A 22,641-nucleotide genomic window follows, 5' to 3' on the forward strand; every position below is an offset into this window, starting at 1 on the left:
CTATGTTCTGTGTACGATTAAATCGTCGTTGACCTTTTCGATTGTTAAAAGATCGACACCCACGTTAGGAATTAAAGATGAATTTTCATGGGATAACGAGGTCCGTGCTATCTCCTCACAAGCTTCCCTTACGCGATACGATCTTGGGTCTCTCGGATTTCACGTTGAACTTTGAAAATAATAATTTTACGCTCTTCCGTGGATCGTACTCTCTGCCCACGCTAAACGAGCCTATACGTGGGCGAATTTTCCGCGGTTACTCACGCTTTTTCTTCCCTTCCTCTTCGATTCGAATTTCATTTCTTTTTCCTTTTGAAAAGCTCACCAAATCATATCGTACCGACTTCCCAATTTCGTTGAACTTTAAACTCTTCGGAGTAATTTGGAAACTCCTACGCTCCATTCTTTTTTTCTTTTCTTTTCTTTTTTAACCATCGAACGTTCGTCATTCTCCCGATATTAGTTAGTTGCTCCTCCTTTTTACTCTTCCCTCACCACCCATCCCCCATCCCTCGAGCGAACTTTCAACCCGAAATAACTTCTCTTACAAATTTCAAATTTCAAGGTCTCACCATTTAAGTTTTATCACGTTACACGTGCCTGCATTATATAAATGGCCTCGTAGATTTTCAAATCGGTGACGATAATCGCTTCGAACGAAACACGTTTGTCCGAGCAATTAGCCGACGTCGATGCACCTTCACCACGAAATCCAAATTTATTAGCGCACTTTCCACCATCCTCTCTTTTACGTACGCGTCCATTTAAACAATGTGATTATGCTTCGTTCGTTCCACCTTCCCATCATGATAGGTTTTATCGAGGAAATATCCATTTTGTTATTTCAGAATTAATGGAAAATCTTCTCTAAATAGGAAGAGTATGGATATACGAGATAGTTAATATTCGATATACACCTATTTAAATTATTAACTACGCTATATCATCGAAAGAACGAAAGAGCAAGGAAAAAGGACAAGAAATTGAGAGAGAGAGAGAGTAAGCGAAAATTAATATTTACCTACAAATACGTAGGTTTCTCTTCGCGATGCTGCTGGTAATTGTCGAGAAGGTACTAAAGTGTGAGGGTAGAGAGTACGAGAATAGGAAGGAAGGGGCGAAGGGGCACGTTCAACCGACTGAATGTCAATGAGGCTTATTAAAGTCGGTAACACGCTGACTGTGCAGATTGCACTCACTGTGTGCAACCAGTGAAATATTATGCAGGCACGCGCGCCGCCGAATGGAAAAGGAAAATATATTGGGGGGAAGAAATTTTATAAATTACGATATCACGCAGTCACGTGAATATCTTTCGAATGTATAGGTATATAGACGATATAAAAGGATTATGAAATTGAAGGGAAAAAAAAAAAATCGTCGTGATTGATTCACGCGCAAGCCATTCGAATACTGCGATCGTTTTTCCTTTTTTCTATCTTTCTATTTTTCGTTTTATTTTTTCTTTTCTTTCTCCTACATCTCGAAAAACGAGATACAACTCGTCGAGATCGAAAAATGCATCGCGAAACGCATTTGTATTCCGATAACCAGGTACGAGAAGCATAAACGGTACGAAAAAGTTTCCCTCTTAGATCTGCGTGAAATCTTGATCGTAAAACACGAACTCTTTTTTTCTCCTATGTAGAAATTTGAAGACGCTCGACGTAAGTCGAAGTACCCACTTGAACGGCGCCAGCTAACGTCGATGGCAGCACAACGGCAGCAGTCAGGAGCCTTTCTGCACCTCCTTGCAATTCAATTTCTGTCGGTCTCCGTGTACCGTTGGCTTCGCTTCGTTCTTAGCGCGAACGTTTTCTCTCTCTCTCTCTCGCACACATACACGTACACACACACGCTCGTAGTACGGCCAATCAAAGACGACGAAAGACGGGGGAAAATCGAAGCAAGTTCTCGTCGTAGAAATCAGTTTGAATATCAGTGCGAAGCTCCGGTATAATTAAATCAATCCTCCCGAAACTTTGCGAACCGAACGTCGGAGCAGAGAAGTTGCTTTTTGTCTATCCTTTTTCTTTTGCTCTCTCGTACCATCGGCTTACTCTGATCTTGATTACGACGCTTTCGCAAGAGATTGCCGTGCTAACGATAGAGAAAACAAAAAAAAAAGAAAACATTTGCAATTTGCAGTTGAACTTGGCAGTCGAAATTAATTGCATAGATTAATTATAAATCATTAGTTCAAAAGTTTCGATGCGTAAGACAAGCGGGTTGAGATATTACTCGCGTCATTAATTTTTGAAATTTTCCACGCTGACTGATCGAAACTGTACTAGATATTTTGGAGATTTTAGTTAAGGAGAAATATCGAGTGCTTTGAATCGTTGGGCGAGGGTCGTACGAGTAACTTGAGTAAGACGATTCGATTTCGTGGTTATCGATCTACGATATGTACGATGTGTATGCTCTGTCTGCTATGTGTAGTCGTTCTCGAATCGAAACGCACTTTAGGCTTTGTCTACGATTCAATTAACCCAATTGACTGAAGTTAGAAGGGTTAGTTTTCTCTCTGTCTTTCTCTTTCCGTCAGAATACGAGCAATACGAGCGTCAATATTTGTCAACCGGGCGAAATAGTAGCAACGAAAAGAGAGATAGAGATAGAGATAGAGATAGAGATAGAGATAGAGATAGAGATAGAGATAGAGAGAGAAAGAGAGAGAGAGAGAGAGAGATAGGTTTGGGTTGCGGACGCGAACGCACGTATGCACACACATTGAAATAGAGTTACAAGTGGTTCGTTTTAGGCGCACGAATTCGCGAGAATCGGCCGAGGTGATGACCCCGTCCGTCGATCGGTTAGTAATTAAATCAGTCCCTATAGAGAAATCCACACCTTCGCGAGACAATGCGTGTGCCGAAGCGTGAGAGAGAGAGAGAGAGAGAGAGAGAGGTACGATGAGACGTTTGCGTGGGCGTCGAACGATATACGTTACCGGTGTATGGTAACGTTTTAGCCGTCGTTATTGTTGTTCCTCTTCTTGCTGGTTACGTTGCGTCTGGCTTGCGTTGCCTCGCGTTGGGTTGGGTTCGACTGGGTTGGGCTGGGTTGGATTGGGTTGGTTTACGTTATTACTTAGCACTTGGACGTTTGACCTATCGAGGAAAAATGTGGATTTTCATTGACGAGTCTAAACTCCTTACCGTAGTAAAACTTTATCGCGAAGAACTTTGCCGGAGTAAGAAGCGTTAAAAACGAGAAAGGTCATTTCTCTAAGGATCTACTTTTCTTCGATTCGGTAAGAAAGTACAGTTAACGTTGCTAGGATAAATGTCAAGAATTTTTCTAACCACCGAGCAGGTTCTGCTATATCGAAAGCGATCGATCATTCGCGATCATTTCGAAGCTTCCCTGATAGGAAAAGATATCTACGTACTTACGTACGTCAAGGATCGGCCATTGTCAAATGAATAAAAGAAGGGAAGAAAGAGCGAAAGAGAAAAGACACATTTCTCGTTTATTCGAAGCAAAGCCTGGATCTCTTAATACTCTTTTCTGTCTCGGTCTACGTGAAATTAGTCCGAACACACATCCGTTTGTTTGCGGATAAAAAGAAACAGATTGCCAGAGGAAGGAAGTTTTCTCTGTCTCTTTCTCTCTCTCTTTTCTTTCTTCTCGTGAACCTTTTCTCGGACGAGTGTCATAAATCAGATATCGAGGATTAGCTTCTTTCCAGCGCGACGAGTCGATCGTAAGTACGTATTTTATCCCCGGAGCCTATTTGCTCGTTTTTACGCTCTTTTGACTTTCGCAGTAGTAAATACGAGTGTCGCGATCGCTCGTCGATCGTCGTAAAGATTTTATGTAATTAAATAAGCGTTTTTGTATCGTTTACGCGACGAAACGCGTTAGAATGTTCTCCTTTTACTCGTAATCGTTCGAATTAACGTTATTACGATGCGCAGTGCATTCGAATGGAAAAAATAATTATTCGTACGTAAAGGAAAATCCTTAGCGAGCAGAAATACGCGTACGGTTGGATAAGCGAGCTTACGTACGTATATACGTGTGTAAGCACCTCGTGGAATCGTGCAATTTCGTTTCGTTCCAAACTAGAGGAAGTACGCGTCTATACGTATCTCTACGTTAGGACACATAAGCGCGTATCAACCACTTGTAGAGCTACTCTCGAATAAGAAAACGTCGACGTTGCAGCACACGCTTTCCTTGTATCTTTCCCCTATATACGTTCTCGGTTAAGCTTCGAGTTGGAATTGGATTCGTCTCGATTAACGTTCTTCACGGTGTTAGGCTTCCTTCCGTCTTTCTTTACTTTTCTTTCTTTTCTTTCTAATATAGTATCAGTCCGTGTCTTGTTTTTATGAAGACAAATAGGACGTATCGCGTCCTTTCATTTTATTCGAATCTTACGTAGACGGAGGACGCTTTGATTTCGTGCTTCGTCATTTTCTCTCTCTCTCTCTCTCTCTCTCTCTCTCTCTCGCTATCTCTCTTTCTCCCGTTTTACTCGCTTTTCCTTTTCTTTTCCTTTCTCTTCTTCTTTCTTTATTCATAGGGCGGGTCATTTTTATTATACGTCATACCCAAGAGACTCTATGGGTTTGTCAATTATGATTCTAATTTTGCGCCAAGAAAAAAGAAGGGAGAGAGAGAGAGAGAGAGAGAGAGGATCGGCCGATGTTTCGTAATATAACAAACGTTCTTCCTGCTTTTTTTCTACGTCCCTCGTGCGAGCTACTCGCTCATCTCGTTGTTCCCTTCCTTCTTTTTTCCCCTTTCTTCCTTCCTTCCTTCCTTCCTTCCTTCCTTCCTTCTTTTTTTTTTGATTTTGTCTCGTTCAGACCTCGGAGCTCTTTTTCTCTGCTCGTTCTTGCCCATGCTTTATCGGTAGTATATGTAATAAATTGTAGACCGTATTAATCGGACTCATTCGCCTTTAGGATACTTTTATTGCCGAAACAAAGTTTAAGATAAATCGAATGGACCCAAGGGGTTTCGGACCATAAGAGTCGACGGGTCTGATTAAATCGTTTCCTTGAGTGAGTCAAGTCTCGAAAAAAATAAAAGTCGTATTTCGTATTTCGGAGTCAACGCACGTTGACCATTTAAAACGTCGGCCAAATTTAAAAACATAATCGGCCAGATGGCACGCGTGCTATGTGAAAATCTTTGAGGTCGTATCTCCCGTTTCCAAGTTTCTCTCCGCAGACATTTCAAAGTTAATAATGCCTTGTTAAGTACTTGGCCTTGTTCGCTGCACTTTAACTTATGCATACTGTGTACGGCTAGGGTGCGCAATATACGATAGTATACGATAGGAGGTACCTTGCGATACCACGCTCGGAAGCCTGTGTATGTTTTAAAGCACTTGCCATGAGTTTGTCCGTTTTAATACTTCCGCTTGTTAGGTTCGCCCCAAATTTTATCGTCCGTGACGACAATCCGTGAGGACGGCTTTTTCGATCGGACGAGAAAATTACGAACGAGTACTTTGAACACTCCGACTTCCAATTTAGAGTCGGACCTATCTGTATATCCGTCAGATACGTGAATGTAGGTAGATCATGAGAAAGAAAGAGAGAGAAAGGGAGAGAGAGAGAGAGAGAGAGAGAGAGAGAGAGAGAGAGAGCGCGTTCGATTAATTTCAATTTAGTTAAGTAGAAACTCATCGAAGCGCGCTAAGTATTGAGATCGACCTATGGAGTAGCTATCGAAATAGCTATCGAAATGGTTCAATCTATGAAATTATTCAATCAACTAATTTCCACAGTTTCTCTTCAAATAAGTGCACCTTCCCTTTTGCTCTATCAACTGTATCTCTCTCTCTCTCTCTCTCTCTCTCTCTCTCTCTCTCTCTCTCTCTCTCTCTCTCTCTCTCTCTCACGCTTTTTTCTCCGTTGATATTTGACTGTAAAAAGTTTGCTCACCGATGGAGTAGGCTCTAGTCGACGAACGAATCAAAGTGAAGAGGCTCCAAAAGATATATATATATATATATACACATACACACATAAATATATGTGTATATATATATATATATGCCTGGTACGCTTGCCCTGCACTCGAGAGAACGTCAAAGGACAGAGTAGTGGTTATGGCGGAAGTTTAGTTTAGCAGACTCGCCGGTCTAGTATCGGAGGCTTGACCGAACAACGAACAAACTCGCGATACTCTCTCTCTCGTTCTCTTTCTCTCCCTCTTTCTATTTCTATCTCTCTCTCCCTTTCTCTCTCGCTCTCTTTCGCTCTTTTTCGCTCTCTTTCGCTCTAACGTAGCACTTCACTCGAATGATTGGCCTGTTAACAGCTCTCAAGATTTCGAATCCTTCGCGTAATCGGACTCGCGGATTAAACGCTTTCTAAAGACGTTTGTAGGATTCGCAAAGTAATTTTCTAGAAGGATTTAACTACCTCGAATCATTTTATTTCTTTATGCGTTAATTAACAAAATTCATTGAGATAGATGAGATTTAATGACGATCAAAGGGAAGATCCGATATATCGAAATACAGTGCAAAATGATCAAAGCAAAATGAATTTTTTTTTTTTTCATTAACGTTATTTAATTCGTCCGATTCCTACGAATATTTATCGCGGTTATTGCATGAAATTTGTTCGTAAGCGATGCCATTATCTAAACGAAAGGGCGAAAGAGAAACATTTGTAATCTTATGTTAGTCGAACGTTTAATGGTCCAATTAGTCGTCCGAAAGGCATATATATCCCGCGATATTTCCAATTGTCGTTTAATTCATTTGCCAAGCGTCGAAATTAAGGGTAAAACGGTGTGCAATAACGAGAGCTGACGATGACAATGATGACAACGATGACAACGATGACATCGACGACGACGACGACGACGACGACGACGTTGATGATGTTGGTTGACGATGTTGATGATGTTGATGATGCCGTGTGGTCAGCCGTGGTTCGTCGCATTCGCGATACTAAGTCATTATTTAGAATCGATTCGTAGAGAAATTTCGCAAATATTATATTCGCAAAGATACTTAATCGTATAGTCGAGGATATTTCATTTACGATCTGTTTTTTCGTGATCTTCGATAAATATATTAAAAAAGACGTGTTTATTCTTTAAAGAACGTGATTTCTTTTGGTAGGAGATGGGTCGATTTGAAACCGTCCATTATTACGTAGAAATCGTTCTTCTTTGACGATAGGAAAAATCATATCTCTCTCGTATTTATTTAAATCGTAATAATGATAATAATAATGATAATAATGATGATAATAATGATGATGATAATAATAATAATAACAATAACAACACAACAACAATAATAATAATAGGAAATAAAATCGAATGAAGCGTACAAAGACAGAGAGATAAAAAGAGATAAAGAAAGATAAAGAAAGAGAGAGAAAGAGACAGAGAGAAAGATTGGTAAGAGAGAGGTAGTACGAACGTGGGTAGAAACGAACGGTAGCATAGCGTCGCTCATCGGATCGCGCGGAGTTTCTCGTATACACGTTCGAGAGAGAAAGCTCCGTGCGTTCCGTGTGTCTCTTTTCGCGTGTGGGTGCGCGTTGTTCGACGTTACCGGGAAGAGGATGAGGCGGTGGATGAAGTGGAGGTGGTGGAGGAGGAGGAGGAGGTGTAGGTGGAGGTGGAGGTGGAGGTGCTGGAGGAGATAGAATAGGAGGAGGAGGAGGAGGAGGAGGTGATGCTGGCGGAGGATGTGAATTCCTAGCGCGCATGCGGCTGCAGTCTGAACGGGACGCCCGGATCTCTCAGTGCGCTCGTCACTCGCACCGAGACCGGAACTATTCTCTTTCGGCGAGTTAGACTCGTGACTTTTCTCTCACGGGACCCACGTCGGCACCGATTCTCTCATTCCATCGTACCTACGCGTATACATCTCTGTCTCTCTCTCTTTCTTTTTCCCTTTCTTTCTTTCTTTCTCTCTCTCTCTCTCTCTCTCTCTCTCTCTTTTTCTCTCTTTTTCTCTCTCTCTCTCTCTCCCCCTCTCGCTCGCTATTTCTCTCATTCTATTTTTCTCTTCCTTCTCTTTCCATTTATTTTCCTCTCTTTTCCACCCTCCAAAACTACCACGCAAGTACCTACATGATTCATCGTGGATAGTCGCGCGCGCAAGAGAGAGAGAGAAAGAAAGAGAGAGCGAGAGAGAGAGAGAGAGATGAGAATGATCTTTCATCTCTGTCCATCGGTCTCTATCCTCTAAAGTGTATACTCTCTTTCGGCATTTTATCATCTTCGAGTTCGTCATTGGTGAACCTGGAATGTCACGTTGCGCTACTGCGAGCACAGGTGCGTCTTCAATTCGTCCTTATCGATTTCGATCGATCGATCGATCGATACATCTCGTTTTCTACGCGATAAGATTCTTTTCTACAGATTCCTTTCTTTCCTTTTCTTTCTTATTCCATTTCTTAGGCGTTATCTCGTTATCGTCTCGTTTCTCCTTGTCGAAAGAAAAAATAAATTGACTTTTATTTTTATTCCCGTTTCTCGACATTGCTCCTTACGAGTCGTTTAGTTGGGTCGAAGAAAAAGTTGCGTCTTTCCGGCGGAGATGACGCGATTTCGACTCGAAAAGAATTCGAAGACTCGACGATCGGTCGTTGGAAAAGGAATGGCGATGGGAGGAGGTGGGGGGGGGAGGAAGAAGAAATGCGAGGGTGGTGGTAAACCGTAAGGGTGGTGGAACGAGGAGAGTAAACGTACGGGGGTGTTGCTGAAAGATTAATGAAGCGAAACGCAAGCGCGTCGCCGTCGTTCATTCGACGGAAGGGACATTAACGAGGGACGCAGAATCGCGATAAAATCTTATGGCTCGATCCGGTCCGTTTCTCTTATTCGAGATCATAAATTATTCTTTAAAGACGCCGCCGCCACGGAGTTATCGAGTTAAAGAAAGAAATAAAAAAAGAAAAAGGAAGGTGTTATGGATCGACCGAATCTTTTAAACTTTTCGATATGAATGATTCGGGGACAACGATTAATACACTATTAATAATTTCAGATGACTTATTATCCGGAAATTATTTCCTCGATTTCTTCGGATGAGTAATTGAATTGGCGAATATCCGTAGGTGGAAGAAGATTGAAAAGAGTTGTGGGACGTTGATGGAAAAAGGAGGGGAAGGAAGTTGAAAGTTTTTTTTTTTTTCGAAAAGTTCGTCTTTCTTCTTGTTTCTTTTCTTGTTCAAATAAAAAAATTTTCCTCTTTCTCTCTTTCTCTCTCGTATAAGCTTAAGACTTTAGCACTATGTCGGCTTCGAGCGACTTACGGATCCATAAAACTTGCTCCTCGAAACTTGCCGCCACGCCGAATGAAAAAAGGAGCTTTCGGGGAAAAATGTATGCCGTGTATTTCTACAGTGAAAACATCATTTTCGTCGATAAATTTGTTCGACTCGTACGATTTCAGTCTTTTGAGCTTGTCGCTTTTCGAACAATAACGAACATAATTTTTGGACAAAGATCCGCAAAGAGATTTTTATCGGAGGAGGAAAAGAAGGAAAAAGAAAAAAAGCAAGTGAGGGAGAAAGAGAGAAGAAGATAGAAAACGCTTGCCGTTTATTGTCATCGACATTCGTAAGCTTTCAAAAAGAGTTTCCGGCATCTTTTGAAATTTTCTACTTGCCTCGTCGTCGTCGTCGTCGTCGTTTCGTGCTCGGATTTATCGAGCATTCTCCTTCCCCGCCTCCGTTTAATAGAACGACGACGTTCCTTTAAGAAGATTCGACTTTGTCGTTCGTTGAATTCACTCGGAAAACATGCCAAAGCCGTGACAAAGGTGTGGATGAGAAAAATCGAAAGTCCGGAAGTAGATCGATGGAAATTTGTAAATCAAACGCAAAAGATTCTCCCGTCTCGATCGTCCAGAGTTTAGCGAAGATCGAGCGAGAAGTGAAGTCAAAGTTTTGTTCATTCGTGAAGGCTTGATGTATCGTTTCGATTAGTAAACGATAGGACGTACGTACATAAATCGAAGATGCCGAAGGGTATTAATAAAATATCTCGAGTAGAAAATGCCCGAGTTTGGTCGTAGACGCCATTTGGTAAATGGCCGAATAGTTTTCGATGATGCGTGTCATGTTTTGGTTAAACCATCGTACGTCGTGTATCGATTTACTCGAATATCGACCTACATAGGTAGTTACGTACGTACGTGCGATATCGATACCTTTCCAATATGGCTTAAAATTCTCATTGAATGCTCGTCCAGACCGGCGCGCGCCCGTATGATATCATTACAAGTCCATACGGAATCAGATCGAGTGCTTTCAATGATCGGTTGCCTTTTGTCCTGGAAAGAGAAAGAGATAGATAGACAGATAGATAAAGAAAGAAAGAAAGAAAGAAAGAAAGGAAGAAAGAAAGAAAGGGAGGGAGAGAGAGAGAGAGAAAAGGAGAAAGAAAGAGAAAACTTGGTCTATTGATAGAAATAATTCCAAGAGTCTCCTAGCGAGTCTATCCCGAAAGTGTTCAACAATAGAATTTCTTTCTTGGCGGAGAGAAAGGGGAGAAAGGAAAACGAACAACTTATTTTTCGAATCGGGAGCGTCGCGATTGTGAAATATGTCTCTTTGTATATATACGTTCGTAGAAAGAAGACGCACGAGCGAAATCTTGTTCTCCGAGCTTCGATCGTTTTAAGATTTTTGTTTTGTAGAATTCGAAAGACAATCGTGCTGTCGACGAGAAAGATATTTAATTACATAAAATATATATATATATATATGTAGTATCGAATAAAAAGCATTATTTATTATGGAAATTTTGATTTTCAACGAGATTTATCATTTCGGTCGGTGCAAACGACAGGAGAGGATCATTAATTACAGGGAAGAAATAAAAGGCGGAAGGATCGTGGTAGGAATATGCGAGTACTGCGATCGACGTTAACTAACCAAAACTTGGAATACCTCATTCGTTTATAATCTCAAAGTCGATCGAGCTAGATACGAATCGTGTTAGCAACGGTTCCTCTTTTCCGGGTCGTTCTTCGTATTCCTTTGTCTTGGACGAACAATCAACCAACTAATATTCGGTCCTCGTCGTCTTCACTTTTTCGTCGAGCTTTGCGCACGAAGGAAGTTTATCTTTGAAATTCGATAATATTTCTCGCGACAAGAAGTCGATCCTACCACGGTTTTCTACGTCCATACGTACTCGACTCGTAGAGTACTCCGTGCGCAAATAGAGTACCTACTTACGCAGGTTTATCATCTTTTTCGTTTCTTCTTTCCATCTTCTTTTTCTTCTTTGCGTATCGACTGACGCAACGAAGCAAAATTCCATGGTACAGTTTAATGTATAATTTGAATGGTCGAATTACCGCGAAAGTTGCGCTATTGCGCGTGCAATGTAAGATAGAACGGGGTGAAATAGTTCGTAAGCGAAATACTATATCCTCTCGCGAGGTATACACAGATTATGTGGAAATTTTCCAAAAGCTGGATTTATGTATATACGTACGTACGTCATGTATACGTAATCATGGCTTTTCGAAGAGACGTAGTACAAGCATAAATAGCGGTAAATAGCTCTTTAGATGTATATTCAAACTGGGTTGTTCGTGCGACGAGCCCTTTTGATTCCCGCCGATGGAGAGAAAAATGAAACCTTCGGTTCTCGATAGTTTCCTCGACCACGTGTCGACCCTAGATCGATTACCGCACGTTGTGATACTCTCTGGTTTTACTTCGACGTTTATATTAAAACTTTTTCAGTAAAGCGCACCCTATATAACGCGAGGAGCACGTCGCGTATAAAATCTCTCGTTTCTCTTTCCACTAACTGACTTCACAGCCTTTACCAGCGCGGCTTTTCACTTTACGTGCAAGTTTCTAATTTCCTGCGGTATGCGTCGTTTACGGTTGCATTGTGAAATTGTATTTTGCGTAGGGAAAAACCGCGCTTGCCTCCCAAAGGTACACTTTATAATATCGCCACTTCGATTCTCTTTTGCACTTATTCCCTCTCTTTCTCTCTTTCGTTCTTTCGTTCTTTCGTTCTTTCGTTCTTACCTTCTTTCGTTCTTTCCTGCCTGCCTTCCCTCCTTCCTTCCTTTCTCTTCTTTTTCCAGGACGATTCAGTATACTTCCTTTAAAACGTCTCTCTTTGGGGTTTTAAAAGAGTTCGTTTAGTTCGAGAGAGGCTAGGGAGTTGAAGTAAGAAAGCGCATATTTCTACTTTTATCGACGATTTAAAGAGAAAGAAATATATCGGTGGCTAATTGCGAGTCTTAAAACGTATTTTATGCTTGGAATAAATCGAGAAACAATTAGAGTAACGAACGAAACGAAGCGAACGTTCTCGGCAATGTAGTTACCTATATGCATTCATATACATACTTCGAAATAACTTTTTTCATGAAATTCAGATTCTCTTTCCCGTCGTTGATTAAAGGGAGAGAGAAGAAAAATCGATAATATAATATGTATGTATTACCGAACTCGTCTTCGTTTAAATCGAACTTACCATTTTATTCGAGCGTGACCGTTAGGCGAACGAATCGATATCATCGAGAAAGAAAGGCTTTTTCTCGGTGCTCGAAAGCTCCTCCTAAGAAAAGTCGAAGAAAAGTTTAGAGAAATCGCTTTGAGTCTTATTATGTGAGTTTACCGAGAGTTCTTCCATGGTACATACTCTACGGGGTAGACCACGCAAAATGGCCGGGCTATATATCTCTTCTTTGGATGAAGATAAGCGGGAAAAAGGTTGCAGTAGCGATTTGCCATTTTCTTTTTTTCTTTCTTCCTTTCTTTCTTTTTTCCTCCCCCCCCTTTTGCTTTCTCTCCTTCTTCTTCTTCTTCTTCTTTTTTTTTTTTACTTCTCTCCCCTTATATTTTTCTTTAAACGGAATTGTGTAACTTTCTGTGAAGCGAAACTTTTGTATCGAAGTTCTCTAATTCTCTATTCTTACGTTAACGGTGCAGTGAATAATCGTAATTGTATTTTTTTTCCGAACTGTGACATTTTCTATTCAACCAAGATACTTTTATCCGAAAGGAAAATATTTTATATTCGATATGTATGCATATAGACGCACACACAACGCGTATATACGTTTAATAAAAAAAAAATATCGCAGGAAGAATAAATCGTAAATGGAATTTACTTGTTCCAGGTGATCTTTGGATCGAGAGGAACGATCGAGAGTTTGCGATAGAGGGTCGACGAGCTTGCACACGAGCTGGAAATGCGCTTCGTACATTTCGAGAGGATTTCCTAGGAGGGAAGAGAGACCGAGTGGAGGATCGGTCGAAATAATGCGAGCGAAGCGCATCAGAAAGGAAATCCGCTTCAGATTGCTCAGGTACCGAGAAGAGTGCGTCGAGTGTCGAAAGAACTCCTGTCCCATCAACGGGAGACGCCTGGAGGAGAGGGAAGAAGGGACGAACGAGGAAGAGGAAGAAGAGAGACTGAAAAAGGAAAAAAACATATATACCTACGCTTCTTTTTTTTCTCCTTTTTTGTTTCTTTTTCCTTTTCTTTTTACTTTCTCAACTGGCTGTGATTTTGACTCATAGAAATCGTCTAGCCGTGAACGTGTTCCACGCGTAGAACCTCTTTTTCAAAGGCTGATTAAAAAAAGAGAAAAAAGAAAAAAAGGAGAGAGAGAGAGAGAGAGAGAGAAATAGATAGAGAGAGGGAGAGAGATAAATCATCAACGGAGAAGAAAGAGGCGGAGAACAAGCGGGGGGAATTAGGTAAAACATTCTTTCGAAATATTATTATACGGAGTTATTTTTTCATTTTAAAGTCCAATCAGATAGAGTCAAACGAAAGAAGATTAATCGTTGAATTTATTTCCTTATCAAATATACATTTAATTTCCGAGCTTTCATCTTTATTTACATTCTCTAAATGGCATCATATGAAAAATTTAACTTATTCAGATCGAGAAGGTCAACTCTCTCCTAACATGGATCCTTCGGGAGAGGAAGGAGGTGCTCGAGAAGGGTTGGCTCGAAGGTAACAGGACGATCGGTCGAACGATTCTCAAAAACGAGGAAGAACACTAGAAACAAGGAGGAGGAAGAGGTCATGTGCGTTCGCGTGGAAGCTCGACTGACGCGAAAGTAAGAAAACAGATAGGAAAAAAGAAAAAAAGAGAGAAAGGGAAAAGAGGAAAAAAAGAAGACGAGTAAAGAAACTAGAGGACTCGAGACTAGAGTTGTCGTCGACGTTGTCGTAGACGTTCGAGAACGAAAGAAGTAAAAGAAGAAGAAGAAGAAGAAGGAAATAGGAGGTGCTTACTGTAACAGAGGCTAACCTTCTTATTGCTACGTCGTCCGATTCGTCTTAAGGCCGAGTTCATCTTTCGTTGAAAACAGAAAAAGTAAGCGAGCGAGAGAGAGAGAGAGAGAGAGAGAGAGTGAGAGAACGCATCCACCTTCTTCTCTTCTCGCTCTCTCTCCTCGAGTATACCGAATTCGATTTGAGCTGCGAAAAGCTCGAAAGCTTTCGTGATAGAACGTGACTCTACTTGCTTGTTCGAAGCTGATGCTGAGAGAGAAAGAGAGAGAGAGGATTAGTTTTCTCCTAGAGTCTACAAGATAGCGAGAAGGTGGAAGATAAAGGAAGAAAAGAAAAGTGAAAAAAAAGAAGGATTGAAACGCGAAGCTGGAAAATATCGACTAGAGTGGACCCATAGGGAGATAAAAATCAGTAAAAAGAGGAAAAACGATCGATAAAGTGGAATCTCATTGTCCTCGCGAGGGACTCTTTTTTCCCTCTCCTTCTGCTTTCGAATTTTCTTTACGTGAAAAATGTCGAAAGATTTCGTTGCGTGAGCAAAAATTTCATAGTTTTTCGTTCGTAGTAGGACGAAGAAGAATAAAAAGGGAGAAAAAGAGAGGAAGAAAGAAAAGAGGACTCGAAATAGTTTTAGAACAACGACCATGACGACGACGACGACGACGACGACGACGATGGTAATGGCGATGACGATGACGATGATGGATCGGGCGGCATCAGCTGCGAGAAAGCGAGATTTTTCCGGTGAAAATAATTTCCGATGAAATCTTTACGATCCCAAAGGTCTCGGAAAGATCTTTTTCGAGTTCTCGAAAAGGGAATATCGAACGTCGAACGTCGAACGTATTATTCGTTTTTTCTTTCTCTCTTTTTCTTTCTTTGAAAAGCGTCCCAAAGGCTGTTGAAGGCTCGTCGTGTTATTTTTGAAACCCACGCGAGATTCGAATTAAGAAGGGAAGTGATTTTTCTTGTGAAAAGTGCTTAAAAGTGTACGTTTTTAATTAATCGAACGGGAAGCAGTGAACCTCGAGACGATGAGAATAATTAATATTTATTTAGTGAGAACGAACGATACGCGTGCGTCTACGTCGAAATAAACTCGAGGAGATGAGAAAATAAGGATTTGTCTTCTCTAAGGAAGAAGGATCTCGTCGAAGCATTTGGGTTCTTCTTCTTCTTCCTTATTCCGTGCAAACGACTTGGGAGGATCGACTCGGACAAATCGACGTGTTCTCTCAGAGAGTTATCTGTACCGAGGAGAGAAAGAAGGAAAGAGAAAGAAAGAGGAAGAGAGAGAGAGAGAGAAAGAAGGAAGAGAGGGAGAAAGTCTTCGACCCCGAGAAGGAAGGAAGCAATGGAACGGTTTTTTGCGAAAGCACGTTAGAGAGCGAACGAGAAGAGAAAAGGAGAGAAAATATCATTTTCTCGAGAATGGAGTTTCATGGTGGCGTCGGTAGGGTACCGGTAAATCCCTCGTATCATCGTCGTCATCGTCGGCATCGTCATCTTCTCGGTTTCGCGAAAAAGGAAGATTCTGATCGCGAAGTGGCCGAGTCGAATTAAGATGCGAGAATTGAACGCCAGTGCATGCACTGCTTTGTACGAGGGCGTAGAGTGGTCCGGCCCATGGATCCTGCTCACCCTGATCACTCTGGCGATCGTCAACGTGATGGTCGTGCTCGGTAACGTCCTCGTTATACTCGCCGTCTATTACACGAGCAAGCTCAGAAACGTGACGAACATGTTCATCGTCAGTCTTGCTGTAGCCGATCTCTTGGTCGGACTCGCCGTTCTTCCTTTCAGTGCCACTTGGGAAGTCTTCAAGGTAAGCTCCGTTATTATCTACCAAGACTAAATCGTCGTTCGTTGTTCGTTCGATTCGTCGGATACATCGATTTCTTTCTCTACGATTCGAAGAGCCGATCCATCGTGTATCAGTGCTCGGAATATCGATATTAGGGTAGAAGCGTAATTTGAAACAGGTGGTTGCCGAAGTCCCGCCTACGTGTGCGCGCACACACTAACGCTTTCACGTCTGCAGTGTAGTACGAGTTTGAGAGAGAGAGAGAGAGAGAGAGAGAGAGAGAGAGAGAGAGAGAGAGAGAGAGAGAGAGATTTTGACCATCGCATAAAGGCCATACGTCGTTACGTACACGATACGGCATTATGCAGGAACGCTTAGCTGCAAAACGAGCCGTGGAAGGGCTCTTCGGCTGTCGCGTTCGAATTTCTCCCATATGTACGTATGTATGTACGTATATACGTTACGTACATAGGGGGTACGCGTGGCTATTCGCCCTCAGCAACCGCACGCACACATATTCGAGATCGATCTAGTCGTACCATTAATGCGTTACGGCTCGTCCTCGCCTTGTTCTAACCGCACGCTCCGCAGATAACAAGATCGAGATCGAACGGGCATCGTGATAAGCTCGTAGGTGAGCCTCTTGATACACTCTCTCTCTCTCTCTCTCTCTCTCTCTCTCTTTCTCTCTTTCTCTCTGTCTCGTACTCGTACTCGCATTCGCTCTATCGATCGCTCGAAAGTGTGAGCACGTGCGTATTAAGTCGCCTCTGGACTAAGATAACGAGCTTAGAAATTGGTCTTCCATTAATCCTTTGACGATTTCTAACGCGGTACATCGTCCCTTCGAATAGAATTATACTAATCGCTGATACTGGTATCGATAAATAAGTCATTTTCGGGCAGCACGATCGTTCTCGAAAAGTTCCCTCTATATTCAATCGAGACAGGGAAACGATAGTTTTGCGTCGTCGCAATTAATAAAATTAATTTGTCAGAAAGAGAAGAAAAGAATTGGCATTCTCGCGCGTCTATTTAACGATCGATCGTATTCTCCGAAGTTTAGTCAGCGTTAAACCGACTGGGTTAAAGTAAAACGAAGCCGAACGCGTTCAATCGTGTTCACTTACTCTTATGGTACTCGATATTCCGTCGTTCCGCACGAGCGTGTACATTCGAAACGAGGAAATACGCATTCGCGAGAACGAGCAATGTTCTCCGTTTATCTCGATGGGATATCTCTCGCACGTTTATACGACAATAATCGTTTTGTCGTTCGTATGAAACTTCGGTTCACTCTTTCTCTTTCTTTTTCTTTCTCTTTCTCTCTTTCTCTTTCTCTCTCTCTCTCTCTTTCTCTCTCTCTGTCTTTCTTCTTCTCTCTGTTTTTTCCTTTTTTTCTTTTTCCAAAGGTCTGGATATTCGGTGATCTATGGTGTTCGGTTTGGCTAGCCGTCGACGTTTGGATGTGCACCGCGTCGATACTGAACCTTTGTGCAATCAGTCTCGACAGATATCTGGCGGTGACCAGACCCGTCAGTTATCCCCAGGCAAGTAATCACCAGCACATCGTTCGAACGCTTGGAATATCTCAAATAGTCCTTTATTAGATGATACACTCGATCTCTCTCTCTCTCTCTCTCTCTCTCTCTCTCTCTGTGTATCTCTGGCATTTAAAGTGGATTTGTATTTTATTCCAAAGAAATTGATAAAAATAAAAGAATCCCAGTCAATTCGTATATCCGAAATAATTCGATAAGAAAATAAGAAAAGAAAAATTTCGAGAAAGTTCATCGTGTATATTGATCCATTATTTTTTCGATTCAGTTGATGTCTCCGAAACGAGCAAGGCTTCTGGTCGCCACAGTCTGGGTTCTGAGCTTCGTCATCTGTTTTCCACCCCTGGTGGGTTGGAAAGATAAACGGGTATGTGACGAGAAAGAAAGGAGAAAAAAAAAGAAATTTAATTTACGATTATCTTGACAAATTTGTATCTGGCTATCTATATATTTGTATATTTATCGTTCCAGTCTCATCCTACGCACAACGTGACGTTTACGCAGAACGGCCCCTTCAACACTACCACCATCATAGTGCCGGTGAAACCGTGTCCGTGGATCTGCGAGTTGACCAATGACGCCGGATACGTCGTTTACAGGCGAGTCTCTCGGATATATTTATTATCTTTCCGCTTTCCCGCGAGGAAAAATTGCCCGGCCAAATTATTCATTATTCGTCCCCTCGCTAGCCGTGGGCTTATTTAATCCTTCGGCGTATACGTCAACCTGAAATTCATGAGGATTCATATTTGTCCCGTCGCTTACCTCATAACGATTGACCTACGTAAAGTGTTACAAACTATTTTTATCAAAATCCTTTACGACTATCCATATCTCCGACGACACATCTATATACCTTAGACGCGAGACAAGATCGAGACACGACTCGTAATGGTCGCACCCAATACGAGGAGTACATCCCATTTAACTCTTCTTTTTTTTTTCAAAGAGTTCTCTTCCGCAATTTTTTCCGTCTTTTCTCTCTCTCTCTTTTTCCTTTTTTCCTTTATGACAGATTTTTTATTGTCGTCATTTTACAGTGCTCTAGGCTCCTTCTACATACCGATGTTAGTAATGCTCTTTTTCTATTGGAGAATCTACAACGCAGCCGTTTCCACAACGAAAGCCATCAATCAGGGCTTTCGTACCACAAAGGGTTCCAAAATGCTCGGATCGAGGTAAAGAAAAAAAATATTTAACAGTTTTCCCTCGGTAGATAGATAGAGGATCGATTATTATGGGAGGAACCTTGACATTTTTTATTGCAGATTCGACGAACAGAGATTAACGTTGAGGATACATCGAGGACGCGGAAGCGTTCACAACGGTAGTAACAACGGTAGCCCAAGAAGCCCGGATTATTCTACTCGCAGTTCCGTCAGAAAGGAAAAGATCAAGATCTCGGTATCGTATCCGAGCACAGAAACATTAAACACGAAGTGCAACACTCTCGAGAGGACTCCTTCGAGATGTTCTCAAGTTTCCGTGCATTATAGTAACGGACAAACGCAGACTCAGCTATGTTCGAGTTCGAGGAGTACGCATTTGAAGGTAAGCATTGCGTGGGCGGTCTTTGTTTGATCGTTGAATAAACAGTTAACAAACCGAAAATCGAAATCATTATTCTTTCCACTTTGTCCGAAGAAAAGGAGAAGAAGAGATATAATAATCGTAAAATAGAAAGTTATATCTAGAAATAATATTTAAGAGAGTTACGTGTATGCATCTATAGATAATATTTTCAATGTAATCTAGTGCCCGTGTACTTTTATTTACTATGAAAATTCTTCGTCGGACGTATAAACGAAGGCGAAGAGAAAAAGGCAGGACGAAGTAATACGCTCTTTGACCTTTGCGATAGGTCGGCGGTATAAACAGAGTAGGCAGTATGAGGAGACCCAGCAGAAGGAGTAGCTGCGAGAGTCAGTTGACGGGTGACGAGGTAACGCTACGGGAACTAGCTCAGGGCCAAGAGGAGAAGCCTAGGATGATGAAGATGGGTAAACGAAATATAAAGGCACAGGTACCGACATAGCTTCTTTAATGTAGTAATTACTTGGAAAAGCACTGGTATAATGTATATTAGTCAATATTCAGAGTTATTTATGTCATTATTTTTGCTCGCTCATTTGTTTTTTTAATTAATACGAGATGCAGCAGCTGTCGAGAACATTGGGCTCGAAGAAAGAGAAAAAAAAAAAAAAAGAAAAAAGAAAAACAAAACAAAACGAAAAAGCAAAAAACCAAAAAAAAAAGAAAAAGATAACATCAAAAATAAGCGTAGAGTCTCTAAAATGTGTGTTTTTATTGAAGCACGAAACATGTGAGGTTGAAAAAGCGAAAAGGAAAGACGTCTGTCACAGGTGAAGAGATTTCGAATGGAGACAAAAGCGGCAAAGACCTTGGGTATCATAGTCGGTGGCTTCATACTCTGCTGGCTGCCATTCTTCACGATGTATCTCCTACGTGCGTTCTGCCCGAATTGCATCCACCCAACCGTCTTCAGCGTACTATTTTGGCTAGGATATTGCAACTCCGCGATAAATCCTTGCATCTACGCGCTCTTCAGCAAGGACTTTCGCTCGGCCTTCAAGAGAATAATCTGCAGGTGCTTCTGCAAACGGCGAGCCAACACGTTACGGCGCGGTAGCGACGGCAGCCAATTGGCGATGAGGTGGGAGGAACAAAGTTACAAGGCGCGTTTTATTAAAGAGTTGATATCACGCACCCTCGATGTTGAAATCGTGCCCCTACGACATCTCTAACCTCGTCGACCTCCCTAAAATTACAGCCGTATATATTAAGCCGTACGCGCGGAGCTCCAAAGTTCTTTCGAAACTTCGAACGGAGAAGCGAACAACAAATTGTGACCACAGTCGTCTCTCTCTCTCTCTCTCTCTCTCTCTCTCTCTCTATCCTTTTCTCACTCCTCCCCCTCTCTCTCTTTCTTTCTCTTTTTTCCCTCGTTTCACAAAGAAATGCATACATACGCGAGAAGCACTGTCCAAAAAGCTAAAATTGTAAGAGAGAAAAAGAACACATATCGATGAGTGTGCGTCTCTCTCTCTCTCTCTCTCTCTCTCTCTCTATCTATCTATCTATCTATCTATCTATCTATCTCTATTTCTTTTGCTTTCTCTTTCTCTCTTTCTCTCCTTCTCCGATCGATTCTCTCGACTCTCATCGAATAGTCTCCACACTCGAAGACGGAGAAAAATGATTTCTCTCTAATCGAGCACGTTCTTTTATTTCGATCCCGCAGAAGCGAGAGAAGTCCAAGTTGTACAATGCGTGTGCAGCGGCAGGGCGTTTCCATGGACGACTCCGACCAGGATCCCGGATCAGAACCGACTGTACATTCGACGAGCGAGTCCAGATGACTCTAGCCGGTCGGAGCTGGTGCGCACCGCGTCACCTTTGACCGCAGAACTTCAACGATCAGGATACGTTCGTCCTACAGAGCTTGAGACCCTTCTCTTTCTCTTTTTCTCTTTCTATCTCTTTCTTTCTCTCTCTCTCTTTCTCTCTCTTTCTCTCTCTCTTTCTCTCTCTCTCTTTCTCCATCTCTATCTCTATCGCTATCTCTCATTATTTCTCACTCTTTCATTCCGTCTCTTTGTCCCAAAAAAAGGATTCGTTTAAACGCAAATTTAAACGACGCGAACACAACGACGATTGTGGACGAGATAGCAACTTGAATAATGAGATAATGATCGACGATTGAATACTACGCGCGCGAATAATGTAATTAGTCGAGATCATGAGAAAAAGGGAGAGGAGAAGTAGTAAAAGGAGGAGAAAGAGAAAGAGGAGGATGAGGGGAGGAGGAGGAGAAGACGGGCAAGTGTCCTAAAATACGCGTTTACATTAGATATCGTAAGTATTATTATAAATGATTATTATATCGTCATCGTAAGTTTTCGAATCGTGACGAAGGAATTCTATGGAGACATTGATGATAGGTATATAACCGCGCACATACACGTGTTGTACATATCACAAAATATTTCGTGTATACACGGTGAGATAATGTTAAGTAAGATTAAGTCAAAAGTCGACAGTCGTTAATCTTCTCTACGTCTAAATGGTGTTCGTTGAATCGTGCAAATCGTGTGTTCCCTTCGCCCCGCGTTTCTCCAGCCGATATACATACGTACATACATTCATTCATACATACATATATACGTACATACATACTTACTTTTGTTATATCTTCTTTTTCTTTTCTCGTCCACGTTTTTCGCATCGATAGATATTTCCTTTTTTGCGGAAGAAAAAGAGAAAGGAAGAAGGAAATAAAAGAAAGTCCTCACGCTTAAGAGAAAATCACTTGCGATTCTTTTCGGCCGATTGCGTATTATGCAAAAGGAGAAGAAAAGCGGCTAGAAAAGTTAGCAGCGAATATAATATGCGCGATTAATGTATTATGTGATATACCGTTATGAATAACGTTACGAACGAATGCAAATAAACAATGTGAATACGTGCGAATAAAGTTCCGAGTCCATTGATCTTGCCATTAGATTTTCTCTTTTTAATTTTGTCGTACGTCGTCACGAGGAAGATGAAGGTACGTAGTTACTTAAGTATTTATAAAATAAGAGATTAATTAGCGACGAATCGATATTTAACACGTCCCGTGCCATGTGTGTACCGTCGATGGTATTTGCTCGTACCGATATATTTATTAAATGCATTGAAAATTTCGCGAAATGGCGCGAATGAAGAATTGAGCAAAAACGGCTCGGCACGGAACGTGTTAAAATCTTAATGATTCATTAATGTCTTTCATTACAACGTCTAATTTAATGTCTATGAAAACCAATCTAAAAACGCACACAGAGACGCGCACGTTATATATGACGCACCTGGAAATATTACGTTTATATATACGTAGAAATATACGAGTATTATATTTCGACAGGTGCGCTTGACGCGTTGACATCGTTCGATTGAATTTGATTCTCTTCTCTGTGCTTCACCTGTAGCTTTCGATATCATAATAACGTCGTAAAGCAGTATATCGAGCAGATTGATTACTCCGAA

General features: G+C 41.5%; 1 protein-coding gene across 10 annotated transcripts in view; it reads left to right on the forward strand.

The window, feature by feature from the left end:
* LOC127061680 (octopamine receptor Oamb) overlaps positions 1-22,106 on the forward strand; it is a 52,445-nt gene extending 30,339 nt beyond the window's left edge. For 4 of the 10 annotated variants that reach the window (XM_050988893.1, XM_050988895.1, XM_050988894.1 and 1 more), the window contains 10 exons: positions 13,100-13,682; positions 13,872-16,057; positions 17,449-17,586; positions 17,864-17,962; positions 18,067-18,194; positions 18,636-18,773; positions 18,864-19,146; positions 19,457-19,618; positions 19,959-20,291; positions 20,858-22,106. In XM_050988893.1, the coding sequence (XP_050844850.1) occupies positions 15,797-16,057; positions 17,449-17,586; positions 17,864-17,962; positions 18,067-18,194; positions 18,636-18,773; positions 18,864-19,146; positions 19,457-19,618; positions 19,959-20,291; positions 20,858-21,016 (1,701 nt within the window). In that variant the 5' untranslated portion in view covers positions 13,100-13,682; positions 13,872-15,796 and the 3' untranslated portion in view covers positions 21,017-22,106. Of the gene's footprint in view, positions 1-7,730; positions 7,851-8,184; positions 8,269-12,849; positions 13,004-13,099; positions 13,683-13,871; positions 16,058-17,448; positions 17,587-17,863; positions 17,963-18,066; positions 18,195-18,635; positions 18,774-18,863; positions 19,147-19,456; positions 19,619-19,908; positions 20,292-20,857 lie in introns of those variants that run through there. The other 6 variants (XM_050988897.1, XM_050988898.1, XM_050988900.1 and 3 more) reach the window with 6 other exon arrangements.
* Positions 22,107-22,641: the final 535 nt, after the last annotated feature.

This window comes from Vespula vulgaris, chromosome 2, assembly GCF_905475345.1.
Source record: "Vespula vulgaris chromosome 2, iyVesVulg1.1, whole genome shotgun sequence".
Classification (NCBI taxonomy): Eukaryota; Metazoa; Arthropoda; class Insecta; order Hymenoptera; family Vespidae; genus Vespula; species Vespula vulgaris.